Source organism: Moschus berezovskii, chromosome 2, assembly GCF_049115385.1.
Source record: "Moschus berezovskii isolate FMDL1 chromosome 2, NW_MosBer_1.0, whole genome shotgun sequence".
NCBI lineage: Eukaryota > Metazoa > Chordata > Mammalia > Artiodactyla > Moschidae > Moschus > Moschus berezovskii.
The window spans coordinates 25,454,192-25,476,524 of record NC_142461.1 but is presented as its reverse complement, the minus strand read 5'-3'; the positions used below and the strand labels follow the sequence as shown (position 1 = coordinate 25,476,524).

Genomic DNA, 22,333 nt, shown 5'->3' with positions numbered 1-22,333 from the left:
TTCTCTGGCTTGCCTTTTTACTCTTGGTGTTTTTTTTTTTTTTTGGTGGGGACTGTGCTGGATCTTAGTTGCAGCATGCAGGATCTAGTTCCCTGACCAGGACTCAAACCTGGCCCCCCTGCATTGGGAGCGTGGAGTCTTAACCACTCGGCCCCCAGGGAAGTCCCTTGGTGGTATTTTTAAATGAACAGAAGTTATTAATTTTAACCTACTCCAGTTATCAATCTTTACCTGTGTTTACAACTCTTTGTGTCCTGTTTTAAGATATTTTTGCCTGCCACTAGGTCATGAAAATATTCTCTTAGTTTGAAAAGTTTTATTAGTTTGCTTTTCTTACTTAGATCTACAATCTTCTTGGAATTAATTTTGCGATTCACTTTTATTCTGTAGATTTACCATATACACTCAGCATTATTTATTGAAAATTCAGATTGTCTTTTTTCCACTAACAGAAGTATCAACTTTGTCATAAATCAAATGACTTTATACACTCTCTGTATATGTATATATACTCACTACTCTTTTCCATTAGTTTAGTGGTCTATCTTCATGCCAATACCACTCTTTTTTTTTTTTTTTACAGTTTATTTATTTATTCATTTATGGCTGCGCTGGTTCTTCACTGCTGCACACAGGCTTTCTTTCTTCGCAGTGAGTGGGGACCACTCTCTAGTTGCAGTGTGTGGGCTTCTCGCTGCAGTAGCTTCTCTTGTTTCTGAGCGTGGGATCTAGTCATGAGGGCTTCAGTAGTTGCAGCTCCCAGGCTCTAAAGCACAGGGTCAATAGATGTGGCGCACAGGCCTTCTTGCCCCTCAGCACATGGGATTTCCCTGGACTAGGGATCAAACCCCTGTCCCCTGCATTGGCAGGCAGATTCTTAACCACTGGACCACCAATAAGTCTTGATGTCAGCTAGTAAAAGTCCTCAACTTTGTTCTTTTGGAAAACTATTTTTTATTATTCTTGGCCCTTTGGATTTCCATGTGGCTTTTGGAATCAGTTTGTCATTTTCTCCAATGCTAAACTTTTAATTGGGATTATATTGACTCTAATAGATCAACTTGGGAGAATTGACTTCTTTTGTAGTAGTGAGTTTTTAAATTCCTGGGCCTTGTAGTGGTGGTGGTGATTTAGTCGCTAAGTCATGTCTGACTCTTGTGACCCCATGGACTGAAGCCTGCCAGGCTCCTCTCTCCATGTAATTCTCTAGGCAAGAATACTGGAGTGGGTTGCCATTTTCTCCTCTGGGGGATCTTTGCGACCCAAAGATGATCATAAGCTCAATAATGTGCTTGTTTTCTCTGTAGCAGTCTTGCATGTTATGGATTCATTATTATGTATTAATATGTTTGTTGATGAAAATTGTATTTGTTTCATTTTCTAATTATTTATAGCCCTTTTGTATAAATACAGTTGATCTTTGTACATTGACATATCTAGTGATGTTGGTAAATTCAATTAATCCCATTAATTGCTTGAATGTTCTTTTGGATTTTCTGTTTAACACAATTATGTAATTGGTGAACAATACCAAATTTACTTTTTCTTTAATATTTATTTCTTTTGTTTGCTTTATCATATGGGCTTAGGTTTCCAGTATGATGCTGAATAGAAATAAAATGGTTATTCTTGTTTCTAAACTCAGGGAGAAACTATTTTATATTTCATCTTTAAGGATGATGTTAGCTATAGATTTTTTTTATTGGTTCTATTTATCAGCACTAGAAAGTATTTTTTTATTCCTGATTTGCTATGAGTTTGAGGTTTTTTTTAAAATCCTAAATAGTATTGGATTTTCTTAAGTGATTTTTTTGCATCTCTTAACATGATCATATTCCATGATTCTCTTTTTTCATTTCTGAATCTGTATTCTTTTTTAATCAATTTTTTTAGGGAGCTATCAATTTTAGTAGACTTTTTAAAAAACCAACTTTTTGTTTTCTCAATTTTCTCCATTGTATATGTATTAATTTTTGTTTATTATTTTCATCCTTCTTTCAGAATTACTTTGCTGTTATTTCTAGAATATTTGAAGTTGATTTCTAGTCCTTTTGCAGTATATCATTTAAGGCTCTACATTTGCCTCTGAAATATAGTTAGTTGCAGCCTATAAATGTAAATTATTTTTTCATTGTCATTTATTTGGAAATATTTTCTCATTTCCTCTATTGGCTACTTAGAAGTATATTACTTAAATTTCCAAGTATTTGGGAATTTTCTAATTACTGTTTTAAATTTTGTTCCTAACCTGATTTCCCTCTAGTCAGAGAAGGTACTCTATATGTAGACTTCCATTTCTTAAAATTTGTTAAGATTTATTTCCCCACAATTTGTTGTATTTTGTGTAGTTTCTGCATTGGGTGTTTTATATGTTAAGTCATATTTTTTTTTTTTTAATTATTTTCAAAGTCCTGTATCCTCATTGATTATTTCTTCCTGCTTGTTCTCTGAATTGCTGAGAGGTGTATAACTCACTATGTATTACTCACTATGTTGATTACACAGGTGTATTACTCCCTATGGTTGTGAATTTGTCTCTTTCTCCTTTTAGTCTGTCCTTTACATATTTTGAAACATTGTGAAGCTATATTATTTGGTACATATAGTTTTTAAATTGTTGTCTCTCTGATAGTTGGCCCTTTCACCATTATGAAATGTCCTTTTTCTCTCTAGTAATGTTTCCTGTCCCCCAACCTACTTTGTCTAATATTAATATAGCAACACCAGCTTTGTTTTCATGAGCGTTTGCAAAGCAAATGCTTTCATCCTTTCACTTTTTGCCTTTTCTGTATCCTAATATTTGCGTTGTGATTCTTATGAGCAGTATGTAGTTGGGTTTTATATTTTAATTTAGCTTGACAACTTGCCTTTTTAATTGGTATATTTAGTCTATTGTCACTTAATGTAATCTGATATATTTGGATTTAAATCTACCGCATTGTTCTTTGTTAACTTTCTCCCCCTGTTCTTCATCTGTTCCTTTGCTTTCATGTGTATTAATCAAGTATTTTGATTCTCCCTTTACCCTTCCTCTATTAGCTTGTTATGAAGTCTGCATAATTCTTTTAGAGGTTCCCCAAGAGGTTATAATATATATCCTGGGTTTATGAGCATCAAATGCAGTTAGTATCTTTTCTACTTCCTGAGAAGAATGGGTTATTAAATGACATTTAGTTCTACAAATATTTGCCCTCAAGGATTTATTTTTTATTGTTGTATATTTAATATAATTTTAAGTTTATCCACATATTTATCCGTTCTGTTGTTCCTCATTCCTTCCTACAGTTTTATTCTTCCGTCTGGCATCTCATTCCTTTTGCCTAAAATAACTCTATTTAGCATATATCTTTTAGCATAGTTCTGCTGGTAGTGAGTTCTCTCAGTTTTGTTTTTTCTGGAAATATCTTCATTTCACTTCCATTTTGCTAGGTTTAGCGTTCTCTGAGTCATTTCCTCTAGTGTCCCTGAACTGGAATCTTACCATTTCCACTTGCCTACAGTGTACACTTAAATCAGTGTAGCCATCTTGGTCATATGGCAGTGAGTTTCCGGGTCTCATACCTGCCAAGCAAGAATGATTATTTTCAAAATTATGGATAATCCATTAGTATAAGCTTTTGAGAGGGCACTTTGTAGACTGTATAAAGATCTAAAGTGTACATACATAGCCTTCTAAACTACTTAGCCCATTTCCCAATGCATATAATTACACAGGTGTAAAAGTAAAAATAATAGCAACCATTTATAAAGTACTTATCTGCTAGGCACCATTCTAAGTGCTTTACTTGTATTAACAACCTCATCAGGGTAATTAACAGTGACCCTGTAAGGGTACTGTTATTATTCCAGACTTATAGATGAGGTTAAAAAAACCTGACCAAGATTATACAGTTGGTAAGAGATGAACTGAGACTTCAGACTAAGCAATCTGACTTGAGAATCCATGCTTTTAATTACCATTCTATACTGCCCCTCCAGGGTGCTCATTAATGCATTTAGTAGCAAACATGAGAATACAGTAAATGCCCATCAATCAGAGGTAGTTAAATAAGGTATTTCCATAGAGTAGAATGTGATATAGCCATTATAATGTAGTTCTGTAGTAATGAAATAATGCATGAGACATACAGTCAATGAAAACCAGGTTACAGAACAGCTTGTACAATATGGGTCCATTAGCTGTAAAATTATGTGTGTGGGCAGGGAAGCTGGTTATGGACAGAAGGCTCAGAAGTGTGTCTTTAATAGTAGACTGGAATAGTTTTTGACCAAAACAATAAAGCTATTTTTATTTAATGGACAGAGGTTATATCTTCTTCTTCTATCTGAATATATTTCTTGGGGCGTAATAACCAATTGAAAATAAAACCATGTGATAACTATTGAATGAATAAATAAAGAAATATTTGAGCTCCATTATTATTTACATAAGGATTTCCTAAAAGAGAAGGAAGATTCTAGACTTTGCTGTGATGAATAATAACTCTTCACTGGTTGTATGCTTGTATTTCTTATATCTTCCCTGGTACTGTCTTTTTTTCCTTTTTTTTTTTTAAAACAGAACAACACTTAATGTGGACTTTGACAACAAAACAAATACATAGATTTCAAAGTGCTTTTGTCTGTGGTCCTTTTACTGTTTGGGAATCAGTTTAAAAGTTCACAAACCATTGATTTTCAAAATTCCTCTTTGGTGCTATAACCCTGCATCCCAAATCTGATTGAGAAAGGGAACCAAGTTCCCCACAGAATTAATACCTTCTCTGTGATGCAGTTTCAAAATAAGAAATTCACCTTGAAGGGTTTAGAGAGATAAGGTGAGCCAAGATCTGTGGAGTGAAATAGTAATATCTAGCTTGCCATAATGGGCAGATGGATGGTTCATCCATCACAACCATGAAACTGCCTAAGAATTCATCTCATTACCAAGGTATGCCTGGTTGGTGATCGAATGAACACTAATTGGGACACAGCAGACAGATGTAGAGGAGTGAATTAGCTGCCTTGCATCTTATACTCTGAAAATCAGCTGACAGTCGAGTACTTAATTTTTTAATTGCAAAACACAACTGAGGACCGTGTTTATGTATATCTGTAGGACTGTTTCTTAAAACGTATTCACTGGGGAAAGGAAATAAACACTTCATGTATCATATTTTTAAATGCACACAGGGCTTCTTGTAAGTGCTGTGGTTTATTTGATTTTTTTCTGACCCTGTTCAGTTCAGTTCAGTTCAGTCTCTCAGTCGTGTCCAACTCTTTGCGACCCCATGAATCACAGCACGCCAGGCCTCCCTGTCCATCACCAACTCCCAGAGTTCACTCAAACTCATGTCCATAGAGTCGGTGATGCCATCCAGCCATCTCATTCTCTGTCGTCCCCTTCTCCTCCCGCCCACAATCCCTCCTAGCATCAGACTCTTTTCCAGTGAGTCAACTCGTCGCATGAGGTGGCCAAACTATTGGAGTTTCAGCTTCAGCATCCGTCCTTCCAATGAACACCCAGGACTGATCTTCTTTAGAATGGACTGGTTGGATCTCCTTGCAGTCCAAGGGACTCTCAAGAGTCTTCTCCAACACCACAGTTCAAAAGCATCAATTCTTCGGTGATCAGCCTTCTTCACCGTCCAACTCTCACATCCATCCATGACCACGGGAAAAACCATAGCCTTGACTAGACGGACCTTGGTTGGCAAAGTAATATCTCTGCTTTTTAAATTATTCCATGTATACAGGTTTATGGCACAGTTTGGATTCCACACCACATCCCTGAGCTTTCACCACATGTGAAAACAAAGGGTCATGCATGTACCGCAATCCTGTGCCTCACTGTGTCTTGGATCTGTTTCTCCACTTTAATAATTACATGGTGTTACCATCTTCACTTCACTCACAATGACTTGGAATTGACCATCTCTGTAATTGAGATTGTCCAGCTTCCTCATAAGAGCTTCCCAGGTGATGCTAGTGGTAAAAACCCCCCTGCCAGTGCAGGAGGCATCAGAGATGTCGGTTAAGTCCCTGGGTCAGGAAGATCCCCTGGAGGGGGGCATGGCAACCCACTCCAATATTATTTCCTGGAGAATCCCCACAGACAGAGGAGACTGGCGGGCAACAGTCCAGAGGGCCTCAAAGAGTCAGACACTACTGAAATGACTTAGCACACACACCCTCGGCCTCATCATAAACATTGTGTGGCCACATCGGGCATACCTGGAACAGTCTGCAGAGCAGGACTGCCATTTTTAAATTCTCCAGTAATCTCCAGTTCCTCTTGTGATACACAAGTTGCACAGGATTCCTCCAGGAAGTTCTGTTTCTACTCAAGGAGCCAGGACTCAATGGTTTGAGCCAACATTCCCCCGGGTGAGTGACAAAGGACTGGGGCAGAGTTAATTTTCCTCTAATGTGAGCACTCATGTCACCAAGTCTATGAAGATTTTAAAGATATTTCTCTGGGACCGCTTTATACTCAAATGTTTCTTCATTGGTGTATCACTCGAAGGCCTTCAAAATTTACTATCACCTTTTAAAAATATTTATATATTTGTTTGCTCTCCTAGGGTCTTAGTTGCAGCACACAGGATCTTTGGTTGTAGCGTGCAAGTGCTACAGCACTGGCCCAGTAGTTGCAGCAGGCTGGCTCTCTAATTGTGTGACACGTGGGATCTTACTTCTCCAACTAAGAATCAAACCCACATCCCTTGCATTGGAAGGCGGATTCTTAACCATTGGACCACCAGGGAGGTCCTGTACTATCACTTTTTTATAGTACTCATTGAAGTACTGTATGAATATATTATATGGTACTCATATAATTCAGAAGGTTTTTTACTTTTTTAATGTGTACTTCAAGAAAGCTCTCAGGGAGCTCCGACTATGCCATGTTTGGCTTGAGGAGTCTGTGTTGGCCTCTGGAATTTAGCAAGGTGAGATGGTCTTCGCCGTTCCCAGTGTGGTCCCCTAGGCACGAGCCCCAGCATCTTCTGGGACCTTCTTAGAAATGCAGACCCTGTGGCCCCACCTGGACCTGCTGAATTAGATTCTGCATTTTAACACGTTACCAGTGGGCTCCAATGCAAAATGCAGTTAGAAAAACCCTGAAGCAGTTTTTACACAGCGTTCTAGCCTATATGGTAACAATGCCAATTACATTTCAACTTGCATGGGCCTGTTCAACAATCATTATTACATCTGAACATGAGTTTCATCTGTTCTCTTGTTGCTCAGAGGCCCCTCTACCCACCCAGATCTGAGGAAAGTCGCTTAAATGTTTGACAGTGTCTTTTGTGTCTTCAAGCAGATTGACCTTCCCTATACTTGTCATTCTTGCATGCTGCTTAGCAGTTGTCAAAGACAATGTTATAACCTGCCTGGGAAGCTTGTCTGATCTGATGTCATAATCCTGTTGACCTGCCAAGCCCTGTGATTCATTATAGTTAGAGCTGTTCATATTAATGTGAAGTACGGGTGGGGAAGCTTTGTTTCATGAAGATCTACCGAGACAAGGAAGTGATTATTTCCTAAACCATACTGTATATGGAATTTAGTAATATATAGTCTTCCTGGATCCTTTCTAGTTGATATTATAAAAAGCATGCAATAATGTCTTATTACATTACCATGTCAAGAAATGTTAACACCTGCCTTATTTACTTTTTGAGCAAACCAGTGTCGTTTAAAGAGAGTATACACTGGAAAACAAGAAAAAAAAATGCTACATTGTTACATGGATTATGCATATTCAATCATTCAAGAAAATTAGTCATATGAATAAACAATTGAAAAATTATCTACTTGTTAGAATATAATTTTTAAATGGTAAAATCATAATATTTGTCCAAATATAAAATGAATGTGCCAAAGATTTTATTCAACTGAGTAGTTAATGAAGGAACCAGTCAAATATAAAGAAGGACTAAATATTTACAGACAGCTTGATAAATATTACTTTATGATTGCTGGGTTATATACAAAACTGGTTACTATTCTACAGGGCAACAAACCGTTACCTTTGAGGTTAACAGCAATTATTTGTATCTCTGTAGCGTACCAGGCTCCTCCATCCATGGGATTTTCCAGGTTATAGTACTGGAGTGGGTTGCCATTTCCTTCTCCAGGGAATCTTCCCGACCCAGGGATCGAACCCGGGTCTCCTGCATTGCAGACAGACACTTTACCCTCTGAGCCATCAGGGAAGTCCCTATTTGTATCTCTGACACCCCCCACCCCCCCACACACAAATCTATCACTTAGCTTGTTCTTTCACAAACTCTGAGAATTTTAATCAGTATTAAAGAGTGGAGTGAATAAAGTATTATTCCTTCTATTATCCTTGAGTGGTTTGTGCCCCCAAAAGACATTGAAATGAGGTTTTCTGCCTTACTTTACATCCAAATTTTATATAATTTTTCTTACACTCATAGAAAACCATTTTCTGTTAAAAGTGTCAGCATTATTTCTAATGAAAGATTGCATATGCTCACTTTCCAAGTGGGCATTTATTCTAAAACAGCAGAAGGTGAAAGTTGGCATACTTTTTTCTACATCCTACAGTTACTCCTGAACACCAGTAGGTTTTCAGAATAACTGTAGATTTCCATAGCTAGTGATCCTGAGTACTCAACTTGTGCTTGGATATCTGAGGTGGCTCAGAACCGTCATGACAGAGTGCCCACTCAAAGAGGTGTGAATATCAGGAGTTTCTACTGTTCACACTCACACCACCTGGCAAGGTATATCTGCTCCCTGCTTCTGGTTCTCTGTGGACGCTGGTGTGTTTCAGTAGGAAATTAATATTTTTGAAATTAAGCTCTCACTCCTTCTCCCCCATACATGTGCTAATTACATAACATGTACGTTTCTCTCTGTAATCATTTATGTTCATATTCATCAACAGTGCTTCCTCCCTCTTGCCGTTTGGCTTCCATTGAATCTCGTCTGCATTATTCTCAGAAACTGAATTAATTGTGAGCTAGCATGGAAGAAGATAAGTATTCTGAGTATATTAACTAGGAAACATTGATCTATAACTAAAAATTATTTTCTAAAATAATTGTAGGGTGGGCGGGTTTTGTTCTTTTCTTTAAAGTCTGTTTTAATGTCAGGGTCTGCTTGCATTCAGAGCATTCACTGCATCTACAAAGAAGAGTGTCTTGGCTTTTTACGCCGCTCCTGACTTCAGCTTGCTCTCCAAAGGCAGCCAAGGGCAGAGAGGGCCCGTCACATTCTCAGCAGGGGACCTGGCAGAGGGGAAGATGCCAGAATCATAGAGTTCTCGGCATAAATAGTTCCAAGATCTGAATGCATTCTTTCCTAACAATTGAATGAATGGGTTTGTTCTCCCCTTCTTTCTGGTGAGCTAACCTTGTGTTGTGTTGGTCTGTTCAAGAGCATTCTTCAGTGAAGATATTTGGGGTAGAATATAAATGTGCCCCAGTAAACCGCATATGGGAATGTGATGTAGGGTTAGAATTCACAACTGCGGGGAGTTTGCAAGGCCTGCCTGTTGAATTATCTAGAGATGTTTACCAAAAGGAAGAATGTTTCTGTTTGGCTCAGAATAAAAACAACTGTTTTATGTGTTTGTGTGAGCATTCACTAAAGTTTGTTCTGATGCATGGGACAGCTCCATTAGGAGTCTTTCCTAAACACTTTAGATTTCCTGTCTTTATTATTGTTTTCTGTAATGAGGTATAATAAAGCCCAAGCTTTCATCTGTATATTAACTTTTATAACTGAAAATGAGAATAGGGGCAAAAATCAAAGGCATTAAGATAGATCTTCCTGCACTTTAACTTTTAAAATGTTAGGTTCATGTAATCATTTATTTTTTTCTCCAAATAATTTAAAAGGCTTCATTTGAGCCTTGATGGTAAATTGAGTTAAAGATTTATTACATTTCAATGTGATCTTTAGGATAACATGGGCCACACAATTTATATGCCTTTATTTTTTTATGTCTTTATTTTAAATATTACCTACATCATGGAAGGATGGTGTCTTGATTATCATATAGATTCTTGGGCACATTTCATTATTTTGGATGATGTAAAAATTTATAAGCATCAGTTAATTATTTTCATTTTTGTTTATTTTGAAAGTCTGATTTTAACATCCTGACTTTTTGTGTAGATTATATTTTTATCATAATAAAGGTGTTGACTAGAAGACTTAGAAAATATTTGCAAAGCCTGGAGAAGGTAATCATCATCTGTGATATCCAAAGAGAAGAAAACTACTCTTAATATATTCATCTGTTTCCTGATATTTTATCCATCCATGAAAATGTAGATTTATCTAAAATTAGGATCATCCTTTATGTAGAGTTTGTATTCTGCTTGATATTCTCATTTACAGATACTTTGAAACTTTGAAACTATTTTTTTAAAAAGGCATAGGGTACAGAAATGTATCTTTTCAAATGGAAATATTCCTGCTATGCTGTTAAATATATACCATATATAAACATTATACCATGCTTGATTTATGTCTTTCCAGATTCTTTCTTATTACAACATATGCTTCATTCTTTATCATTTTTTTGCTTATTTGTGTTTTCTGATTGTTCTATGGTAGAGCACTGTTAAGGTTTTGGATTTCATCAGTACAGACTGAAATAACAAGAAGCATTCCTATCTAATAGCCTTTGTGAGCAACTTTTTCTAGGATCATTTTCTTAGGATAAATTCCTAGGAGTGCCATCATTCTAAGTGGTGAATATTTTGTGTATTTTGTACTCTTTGTAGTCTAATTGCATTCTTCTTGAAAGTGAGTTTTAAATGTGTTTTCTACAAAGTAAAACACATTTATTCAGCCATTTTTGCCCTCATGACTTTGCTTTATCGGGCTTTGTTGCATCATTATCTTTTCCCATCTTCCATAGACTATCTCCTTATAAACCACACACACTTTTTTCTCTTCCCCCACCCCCAAATCCACATTTTTCTGGACAGCATTATCCCAGTGCTGTCTCATGGCTTGCACTTCTGTGTTCGCTGTCTCATTGGAAAAGACCCTGATGCTGGGAAAGATTGAAGGCAAAAGGCAAAGGGGGCAGCAGAGGATGATATATGGTTAGATAGCAGTGCCGACTCAATGGACAGAAGTTTGGGCAAGCTCTGGGAGATAGTGAAGGACAAAGGAGCTTGGTGTGCTGAAGTTCATGAGCTCACAAAGAGTAAGACACGACTTAGCGACTGAACAGGAACACACTGTCCTCAGCCTCACGGCTCACCTTTGCCATCCCAGAGAAGAGAGACCTCTTATCCCTCTGGTCCCACGTACTGTGCCAAACACATGAAGATCACCTCCTCATTGAGAATCTGCCAAAATCAAAACATCAGATACTATCCTCAGATGAAGATTTTGTGAGTTTTTTGTTTCTATAAATTTAGTAGCTTGAAAAAATTAGTATAAAAAGTTGTCCTTGAATTTTCAAGCATTATTTTTTAGAAGCTGTTTAGAAGAAGTTTATTATCAGAAACGTAGAGATCCCAAATGAATGTAGAAAGTTCATTAGAACTGGTTCAAGTACTTTTCTTACAAAAATATCTAAATTGCCTTTATACAGCACCACCTTTTATGGCCCAAAACCCAACTGTGTGGATAGAAGGAAAGAACCTCCACAGCAGCAGGCATGTTGGCCAAAATTACTTTCACCTCAAATGCTAGGGCTGTGGACCAAGAATAGTCTCACTTGCTGATACACTGAAGAACAGAGTTGGTTGATGAAAAATATTCTAACCAGATATCCAGGAATTTGGTAACTGCAGGTACAAAGGAAGGGAGGGAAGGAAGGCAAATTGTCTTCTGTGTATTAAAACAGTGAAAGTGTTACTCAGTTGTGCCTGACTCTTTGTGACCCCATGGACTGTAGCCTGCCAGGATCCTCTGGCCATGGGATTCTCTAGGCAAGAATACTGGAGTGGGTAGCCATTCCCTTCTCCAGGAGATCTCCCAAACCAGGGATCAAACCCAGGTCTCCCACACTGGGGGCAGATTCTTTACCATCTGAGCCACCAGAGAAGCCCATTACATAACAGTGTGTTTTTAAAAAAATTATGTGTTATTTCTCTCTGGCGATGGGTCTTCATCGACACATGTGGGCATTCTCTAGTTGTGACAAGTGGGGGCTACTCTCTAGTTGTGATACCTGGGCTTTTCATCATGGTCTCTTCTCTTGTTACAGAGTCCTAGGGCGTGGGCGTCAGTCCTTGTGGCATATGAGCTTAGTTGCCCTGCAGCCTGTGGAATCTTCCCAGACCAGGGATCAAACCCATGTCCCCTGCAATGGCAGGTGGATTCTCAACCACTGAACCACCAAGGGAAGTCCTAATCCTAACAGTGGGTTTTGAGTATTATGGATAGTCCACTGAGAGAAAGGCATTACATTCTCTAGATCTCTGTAGCTGAATATCTGTGACATGTTAGGCACTGTGCTGGGAGCTTTGAAGAATAAGGTCAAGTTGCAGGAGAACTTCCTCCTTGCCAATCAGTGTTACAATCAACTCAGGAAAAAGGCATGTGAACAGAGAACTACAGTGAAGGCGATTTAAGAGAAGGGCTTTTTGAGTGCTGTTAAGCAAGTACCTTTACATTCAGTTCAGGGACAGGCTATTTCTAATTGTAGAAGCAGAGGAAGATATTCTGCAAAGGAAGTAGCTTTTGAGCTGAGCCTTAGATGAGCTGATAATATCTTGAGAGATAAAGATGGCTAAAAATGTACATGAAAGGGATGCAAAATTCTGATAAAATTGTGCCAAGCATTTTGGGGAAAGCAAGTAGACCTATCTGACGGGTGTGGAAAGTTCAAACGGGAAAAGAATGAGAGAAAACCCTGATATAATAGGTTAATTAAACCCATATCATGCAGGACTCGGACTCTCAATTGAGCGGCTGGTATTTCTCAGAGTTGTTTCTGTTTTGACTCACTACATGAGCACTATGTTGAGATGTAAAAATGCAGACTCCTGCACCATGCTGCAGGTCAGAATCAGAAGGCAGGCCTCTGAAATCTGCATCTTAAAAATTAAATGAAATTTTGATTTAGTCATTCCAGTGCACACTAAACTCCAGGGCTTCCCTTGTGGTTCAGCTGGTAAAGAATCCACCTGCATAGTGGGAGACCTGGATTCGATCCCTGGGTTGGGAAGATCCCTTGGCGAAGGGAATGGCTAACCACTCCAGTATTCTGGCCTGGAGAATTTCATGGACGGTATAGTCCATGGGGTCACAAAGAGTCAGACACGACTGAGCGACTGTCACTTTTCCAGTGCACACGAACACTAAAACTGGTGAACGTTTGCATAGAAATGGTAACCAGGAAGGCAGTCAGTGAATGCTGTGGGCAGGTGAATGGCCAGCAGGCAGGGAAATTCAGCAGTGACAGCAGGTGCAGGAGCTTGTGAATCAAGGCGGAGGGGAGTCTGTGGAAGTGACTGGTGGCCAGAGGTAGTAATAGAGAGGAACAGTCCTTAGGACTCATGGGGGTGGCACCAACAGAAATATGTATAATAAATGAATTTCCCTGAACACTTCCAGGGTCACTCTGAACCTCTAGCCCTCTGCAAAGCTGTGTTTAACCCTCACCACTAACAGAAATGCTAACGCAGAAAAAATGCCTGGACTTTCCCAAGGGCGTCTCACATGTGCTCATGAACCCATCTGAGTCCCGAGGGCCACGTTGTCCTGCTGGATGTCATGATGTGAAGACTGCTCTGCTGGGTCCCTTGCTCTCTGCCCGGGCTGTGACCCATGAGCACCTTGAACTTGCTTACTGCCCTCCAGGCCCAGTAGCTTTCTGCTACTGTCCCATCAGCCAGTTGGGGAGATGCCATTGTCACTGTGAGTTCTGTGGTCCCCGCCCCGTCAATATCCTTCCTTGATGATTTGCATGTCACCAGCATCTCTTTGGCCACCTCACTAGGCCAAGCAGATACAGTGGATGATCTGGATGCTCCACTTTTGTCCTGTCAGGTGGTATTGTAAAGTAAGTACCCACATGGGACACTGTGGTCAAGTCCTAGTGTGAGATTGCAAGTCAGGTTAAATGAATGTGTCATTTTTAAAAACATATCACTAGGTTCCTCCTTGTAAGTGTTGTTCCATTTTGTATTCATACAATTAAGAGACAGGAGCCCCTTTTGCCCCTACCTACTGTTTCATCAACAGAATGCTGTCAAACTTCTGGATTTCTGTTAATGCTGATAGGCGAGGGGTACCTTATCAGCAGTTTGTGGGGGAGGGGAGAGAGAGCTGGGTTGGGAACCTCTGGATGGCCATAGCACTGCTTCACCTATGGCACACTCAACACTGTTAATGAGTAAAAACAAAAGAGCCCACCAGCTTTCTTTTGTCTAAAATGTCATTTTTAATTTCATGTGTTAAATGAACAGTAAAATTGATTTTGCCTTGAGTGTATGGTTCTCTGGATATTTTAAAAAATATTTGTTTGGCTACCCCTGGTCTTTGTTGCGGCGTGTAGGATCTAGCTCCCTGACCAGGCTCCCCCCGCATTGGGAGCATGGAGTCTTAGCCACAGGATCACCGGGAAGTCCCAGTTCTCTGGATTTGAATACCAGGATCGATTTGAGTAACTGCCACCATGACACAGGACAGCTCTGTCACCCCACAGAGTCCCCCATGCTCTCCCTTTGTAGATGAACCCTCCCTGTCCCCCAGACCCTGGCAACCACTGATCTGTTCCCCAGTCGTGTAGTTCTGTCTTTCAGAGAATGTCATAAAAATAGAACCATACAGTATGTTACCCTTGGAGACTGCTTTTTCCATTCAGCGTGATTTCCTGAAGATTTCATCCAAGCTGTTGCCTGCATTAGTATTTTGTCACTTTTTATTGCCGAGAAATAGTCCATTGTATGAACATAGCACATTTTGTTTACCCCTTGAGTGACATGGAGGTTGTTCCCAGTTTGGGGACATTATTAATAGAATGGCTGTAAACATTTGCATACTGGTTTTTGTGTGGATGTAAACTTTAATTTCTCTTCAGCTTAGTTTGATTTCCACTTATTATTATGAGTAAGTTTAGGTATATTTTCATATGTTTATAAGGCATTCATAGTTCCTTTTCTATAAAGTGTTCATTTCCTTTACTTATTTTTCTTTTCGAGTGTTGATGACTTTTAGACAAGTTGGTTAGGGGAGTTGACGGGCATCTGAATGAAAATAGCTGTTAGTTTAAAAAGGCAGGACCAAAGTTTGAGAGAAAAATGTCTGAAAACAAAAGATTTTAGAGTTACAGTGGTAGAGAATGGAGAGATGGGGCCATGGAACTTCACAAGCTCTAAATGGAGGGAAAAAAAGACAGCCTGAAGACAGAATCTATGGAAATGCCCTGTTTTAGGATCTGAAGGGGGAAACTAAGCAAGAGACTTCTTGGAGATCAGAGAAAAGCCATGATGGCACAGGGTAACATTAACAAAAGCTGAATATTGAAGGTCTACTAAGCAAAGGGTGTAAACCCACAGGGTCCAGTGTTCAGAAAAAGAAAGAACATCTCTTTCTGAGAATCCCAAGCAAAACCCCCCAGTTTTGACTGATTGGACTGGTGCAGGTCACATGACCATCCAATCAGGATAACCAGGAGATACAGCTCCCTGATTGTCCTACCTGGGTCACGGTGCTCCAACTCCCATATTTTCCAGAACCTCATGGATCCCCAAGAAGAGATATGAGGCTACTGGGTCAAAGACAGATGCCGAGGAAACAGGCAGGAAATGTCTAGTAAGTGGGCCTTGAGAATTGTGTATCAACAAAGTTTAGTCTAGTCAGCAGTTGTGTTTCAAGGCAAAGAAGTCAAGGCAACATGTGGAGAAAAACTCAATTCAAGAGTTTGCCTCAAGTTTTGGTAACCAAGCAGCTTAAATAAACGAAGGACTGCTTCTCCCCACCACCTGCCCAAATAAGACAACATCCATGCATAATCATAGCACAGGGGACGGTGATGGGGACCGTGACCAAGGAAACCACGCAGCCTGAGGGGTCACTGAGGAGAAGGATGGCAGAAGTAGTATCAGGTGAAGCCCAGGGGTCACATGGAGGACATGCAGAGTACAAGGCTTCCTCTGAGGAGGCAAGTGGCCTCGCCGTACCCATGCTCTTGCCCTTCCTGTATTCATGCTCCCCACTGCAGTCGTAAAATCTTGTCATGTTGGTACCCAGTGAGAGCTATGTCAGTGGCTTCATTTTGTTCCCTCAGTGTAAGCTTTATGAAGTGGATTGGATTTTAGGACCCTGTGGACTTTCTGCCTGTGTTTACCCTTTCCTCTTCAGCGCCCTAAAACCATCACGATCCACAAGCTGACCACTTTTCCTCTTCAACAGTGGCAATCCTCTGTCTCTTCTCTAGACTGTAAGCTCCCCATAGTCATGCATTGTGATGGTTTAGCTCAGACTGGATCCTCTAGCAATGTGGCATACAGCAGGGGCTCACACATGTGGACACTGGAAGGATGAATGGGTACCCTCTAATCTGAAAAATGCTCTAGCCTCAGTGTTTACTTCTAAGGTCTGATTCTCACTCATTGTTTACCCGAATCAGATGTCATTTTATTAGACACTAAACAAGAACAATAATGAATGAAGAATTAGGGGGGAAAAAAACCAACTCTTTAGACTTCTATTTTATATTTATGGGAAAAAAAGAGTGGGAGGGCAACATGCCAAAATACAGACACAGTTGACAGTAGGTAGTGGAAATAAGGATCTGTTTTTTCTTATACTTTTTGGTGCTTCCCAGATTTTCTACAATGCATATGTTTAACGTTTTGCTGTTGTCCAGATTTTCCAATGCATTGAAGAAAGTGTTTCAATTTTTCAATTATAAAATTTCAAAATAGCCCACATGAAACTGTAATAAAACCATAACAAGCTCCTCATTCTCTGACTTAAATGTATTAATCTATTGGTTATGTTGAGACTTTACCTAATGAATTTTGCTGTGAAAACACTAAAGGAAGAAGAAAATGGAGGACAGGCCTTTAAGGAAGGAAGCAAAGGAGGGAAGGGGAGAAAGAGAAAAAATAGGGAAAGAAGGAGAGAGGGACACGGGAACAAAGAAAGAAAACCACAGTCTAAAGTGTCCCGAATAAGGATTGATTAAACATTGTGCAGGCACCCAGTGAAATATGTACACTATCTGAAGTTCTGTCTCTGAAGACAGTGGTAGTGCCCAGATGGGCATGGTGGAGCTTCAATACCACCACATCTAAAATACCTTCCCAGACCACCCCAATTAAACGTACTCCGTAAGGAATGATGGTGCGCTTTCTTTTAACATGGCTCCTGTGGAAGGTGACTTCCTCTACCTGCCACGAAAGGATGACACCATCTTTGTGAAGATCATGACAATCCTTGTGACTTAAGGTGTGGGTGTGCTAGTTGCTCAGAGGTGTCCAACTCTTTGTGAACCCTGTGGACTGTCAGGCTCCTCTGTCCATAGAATTCTCCAGGCAAGAATACTGGAGTGGGCTGCCATTCACTTCTCCAGGGGATCTTCCCAACCCAGGGATCGAAGCCACGTCTCCTGCACTGCAGGCAGATTCTCTACCATCTGAACCGCCAGGGAAGCCCTGTGACATAATATTAAATAAAAAATAATAGATTGAAGGGAATTCCCTGGTGGTCCAGTTGCCTGGGTTCAGTCTCTGGTTGGCGAACTGAGAACCTGCAAACCACATGGTATATGGCCAAAAAGCAAATTTTTTAAAAGTATAGAATGAAAAAAAAAAAAAAGATTGAAGAAAGTATGGTTATAGCCATTCATAAAGAAAATAAACAAAATTTATTCCAAAAGATGGAAAAACTGAAAGACATATCATGAATAGCAATACAATCATGAATAGCATGATTGTGTTTTTCCTACTTTTAAGATGTTTACAACCATACATTTTAAAAAATATATGTATTATAAGGGACTTCCCTGGTGGCTCAGTGGTTAAGACTTCACCTTCCAATGCGAGAGGTACGGGTTTCATCCCTTGGTCAGAGACGTAAGATCCCATATGCCTCGAGAGCAAAAAACCAAAACATAAAATAGAAGCAATATTGTAGCACATTTAGGAAAGACTTAAAAAATGGTCCACATCAAAAACAAAAATCTTAAACAAATAGTACTATAAAATAAAGCAATGTAAAAATTGTGTTTTAAACATCAAATCAGTTTTACTTGACTTGAAATTAATACAGGAAGAGCTCTCACCATTCTTTGCTCTCCTTCCCGCAGGATGTGCTGGGAGGCATCCTGATCACCGCCATCCTCATTGTCCTCACTTACCCTGCCTGGACCCTTATTGATCGCCTGGACTCGGCCAGCCCCCTCTTCCCCGTGTGTGTTCTAGTGGTGCCGTTCTTCCTGTGTTACAACTACCCCGTGTCTGATTACTACAGCCCGACCAGAGCAGACACCACCACCATCATGGCTGCTGGGGCTGGGGTGACCATAGGGTTCTGGATCAACCATTTTTTCCAGCTCGTGTCTGCGCCCACAGAATCTCTCCCTGTTATTCAGAACATCCCACCGCTCACCACCGACCTGTTAGTTTTGGGTCTGGCCAAATTCACCGTGGGAATTGTGCTGATCCTCCTGGTCCGTCAGCTTGTACAAAAGCTCTCGCTGCAAGTGTTGTACTCCTGGTTCAAGGTGGTCACCAGAAACAAGGAGGCCAGGCGGAGACTGGAGATTGAAGTGCCTTACAAGTTTGTCACCTACACGTCTGTTGGCATCTGTGCTACCACCTTCGTGCCGATGCTCCACAGGTTTCTGGGATTACTCTGAGCCTCAAACAGTCACTGGACAAGACATCAAAAAGTTGAATAGGGAAGTCTTGATGACACATTTTTCTTTAAAAAAAATTTCCTTAAGTCATGTCTATTTTGCTAATATCTGAGATAAATGTTGCTGCTGTATGGCGGGGAAAGTTGTCTCGCAGGAACCACTTGCCTGTAAGGGTCATGTCACAGATGAAGCCGGGCTAAACCCACAGTTGACTTCTTTAAGGGTCCCCCACCCTGTCTGTTACATGGACTTTGGGCCAGCCCTGGGCTGGCAGGAATGGCAGCCTGGCTTAGGAGTGGCCACAAACACCCTGGGTTCTGGAGAGCATGACCCAGAAAGCTGGACGTCGGGTTTCCTTTCCAATTATGACCCTGCCCATCGTCTAGTCTCAGTGTTGGTCCGAGAGAAAGGGTGACGTTCCTTGGACAGGGTGACTTTCTGTTGTTATGATCACAGGAAACCGTGCCAGCTCACAGGGAGAGTGCTGTAAACCTCCCGGGAAGCGTGAAAGGCGGGGCAAGGACTGAGGTCCTAGTCAAGAGCCTGCTTTCCTGATGTGTCCTGGTCTCTGGTGCGCATTGGACGGGGGGATCTGCTCCTCCTTGTCTACACTGTGCAGGATTCAGGTGCCATTTAGTTCTGTCCTCTTTTGAACCGTGAACCAGCTGGCTGCTCCCAGCTCACTTCATCCAGCTTCCTCTGGGTGCGCGGCTCTCCTGCATCAGAGTGACTTGGGACAAGCCCTCTGCCCTTCTTCAGCTTTTTTCTTTCTTATAAACTGGGAAGGCACTGTGGTGGGCCTGTTAAAGTCGATCATAGAAGAACAGATGAATGTAATCTTTCTTGGGGCCTAGACCTCCCTCCTGGCCACTGTTTCTTCATTACTTTTCCTAAATCCATTTTCTCATCCGCTAAATAGAATCAGGGGCTCCCTTTCCATCCACCCCCCCACCTCTTATCTCTTGGCAATTTTAAGGGTAATTAATGTCAGAACAATGTCAGCCTCTATTTGGAACAAGCCAACCCAACCCAGCATCCTTTAGACCCCAGGCAAGTCCTTATTAGACTTAGGAAGGTGATCATTATGCAAACACCCTCCTGCAGGGGCTCCTTGAGGAGGAACAAGAATGAAGAGGAACAGCTGAACAGCTGTCAACAATGTTCTTAAAAGCGAGTGTCAGTGGGCAGTTAAAGTGTCTTGTGGTGGAGCTCCTGAGCTGCTGAAGCCAATGCTTTATAACCTCCTGCGTCCTCACCACTCACACACTTTGAGGGGAAATCTGCCTGTCTGGACAGTTAGGTTCTTAACCTCCGCATCCAGTGCGAAAACTGAACACCTGTTTGTCCTGATTTCAAAGACACACCCTGGCCTTTTGGTTGCAATCATCTCTGATGTTTGACTTCATGCTTCTGACATTTTTCATAGTTAGAAGGCAGGGGTCAAAATGACTTGCCATTTGCCTGCTGTTACATCATCCTCTGACCAGCATCTGTGGCACTCTGGTAGGGGGACGCCCCAGGTCACAGGCACCCCCACCCGAGACCACCCCACATTGCAGTATGTGTAGCACTCTCTGTACCCCCATCTCTGTGGGCTGCTAGACCTGAGATCACAGCCCTGGGTAATATTTACACAAAATGATTTTATTTGATTTCTCTGAAGCAGATGGGCAAAAGAATCAACTTTTTCCACTTGTGTCCTTTGAGAAGGGTGGTAATTATTGTCATAGCAGTGGGTGTGAGCGATTCATTTGTGTGTATATATAAATTTTACTGCCATCTCTTAGTTTTAAGCCCCAACAACAGAACTGCAGTCAGCTTTATTGATGTATTCAAGGCTGTATTTATACAGTTTGGATTGAGGATGAATATGGTAGCCATAGCTCAGTAAAGAAAGACTCACAGACTGGTCACTTTTTAAAGTCTCTTGTTACATCAACTGAAGAATGAAAAGTGTATACTGGTGAGGCCAAGCTTAGTTTTTGAGCACGACGGTTCTGTGGCCTAGAATTAGGCAGAAACTATTTAGAAAAACTGTTTTAACTGCTTCAGACAAGTTTTAACAGCTTCAAGCTGACCAGTCAGCCCTCCTCGTTCATTTTGCCCAGCCCTTCACCGTGTTATACACACACACACACACACACACAGAGCCCTCCTCATTCACTTTACCCAGCCCTTCACCATCATACACACGCTCTCCACCACCCTCCACCCCACCCCCCAAGACTACACCTTCCATCTCTGACCTTTGGATTTTCTCTCTGGGGATAGACTGCCCCCTGCTGGCATAGCCCCTGTCTTGGTCCAGAGTCTGTTGAGCAGACTTCTGTCTTAGAGATTAAGTTTCAAAATCCCCCTCGTCTTGATGTGTCCAGTCTAAGCTTAGAAGCTGTGGTCTGGCCAGTCCGGCGTTTGGGCATGGTGACACCAAAGTGCTCGGCATCCTCAGCCCCTCCAGGTAGAACGGCATGTGCTTCTCCTTACTGCTCCTGCCCCCAACTCACACCCACTCTGGACCAGGGCATTTCCTCCAGTGAGTGTCATTCTAAAGAGCCATCATTCCAGGCCAGTTTTCCCCAGACTCCCACCATAACAGATCATGCAGTAGAAAAAATCGCAGAGGAGACCATGAACAAAAAACCCTCATCGACTGAAATCACCCCTCAACGTGCCTGCAGATCACACTATAGCAGAATTTTCTTGCCCAAATAGGCGACTCCTGCTTCCCGAGTGTAACCAAAGCATGTGGTGTTTCAGGGCCATATGCTCTGGTTTTCTATTTTGGAAACCTTCAGCTGTCTTACTTATGTACTATATGTAAATTTATTCTTTTTAAAATCAGTTTTGTTTGATTATGATTTATTAAATGCTTTAAAAGCCAGTGTTCTGCTTCCTTGCAATTTTTCCTCCCTAGATCCTCAGGGTTCATGGGACCTGAGTTTAAAGGAGGTGACAAAAATAAACAGCAGCTATACAGTTCTCTGGGGCTTCCCAGGTGGTTCAGTGGTACAGAATCTGCCTGCCAACGCAGGAGATGTGGGTTCAATCCCTGGGTCAGGAAGATCCCCTAGAGAAGGAAATGGCAACCCACTCCAGCATTCTTGCCTGGAGAATCCCATGGACAGAGGAGCCTGGTGGGCTACAGTCCTCAGAGCTGCAAAGCGACTAAACAACAATGATGATACAGTTCCCTAGCGTTGTCATGATTCAGCCACATGCAAATGTTGGTGCGCACCACGGCAGCCACAGGTATGATGAAAAGAAAGGAAGTAATATGGTTGCATGTCTAATTACCCTCCTTCAGCTCCTCGATACTAAAGAGCATCCTCTTACCATATTCGGAGATAAAGGTCACTATATATTGAAGCTAAGCAAAATGCTCTCTTTTTAAAAATTTATTTATGGCTGCACTGGTCTTTTTTGCTGCATTTGGGCTTTCTTTAGTTGCAGAGAGTAGGGGCGACTCTCCAGCTGTGTGCGGACTTCTCATTGTGGCTTCTCTTTTTGCATAGCATAGGCTCAGTAGTTGCGATGCCT

At 41.1% G+C, this 22,333-nt stretch overlaps 1 protein-coding gene across 2 annotated transcripts in view; it reads left to right on the top strand.

Moving 5' to 3' along the window:
- SGPP2 (sphingosine-1-phosphate phosphatase 2) overlaps positions 1-21,775 on the top strand; it is a 142,635-nt gene extending 120,860 nt beyond the window's left edge. Inside the window, exon 4 of one of the 2 annotated variants that reach the window (XM_088845301.1) lies at positions 18,245-21,775. In XM_088845301.1, coding sequence (XP_088701427.1) covers positions 18,245-18,796 — 552 coding nt within the window. In that variant the 3' untranslated portion in view covers positions 18,797-21,775. The remainder of the gene's footprint in view (positions 1-18,244) is intronic. The other variant, XM_055398758.2, reaches the window with a different exon arrangement.
- The last annotated feature ends 558 nt before the right edge of the window (positions 21,776-22,333 follow it).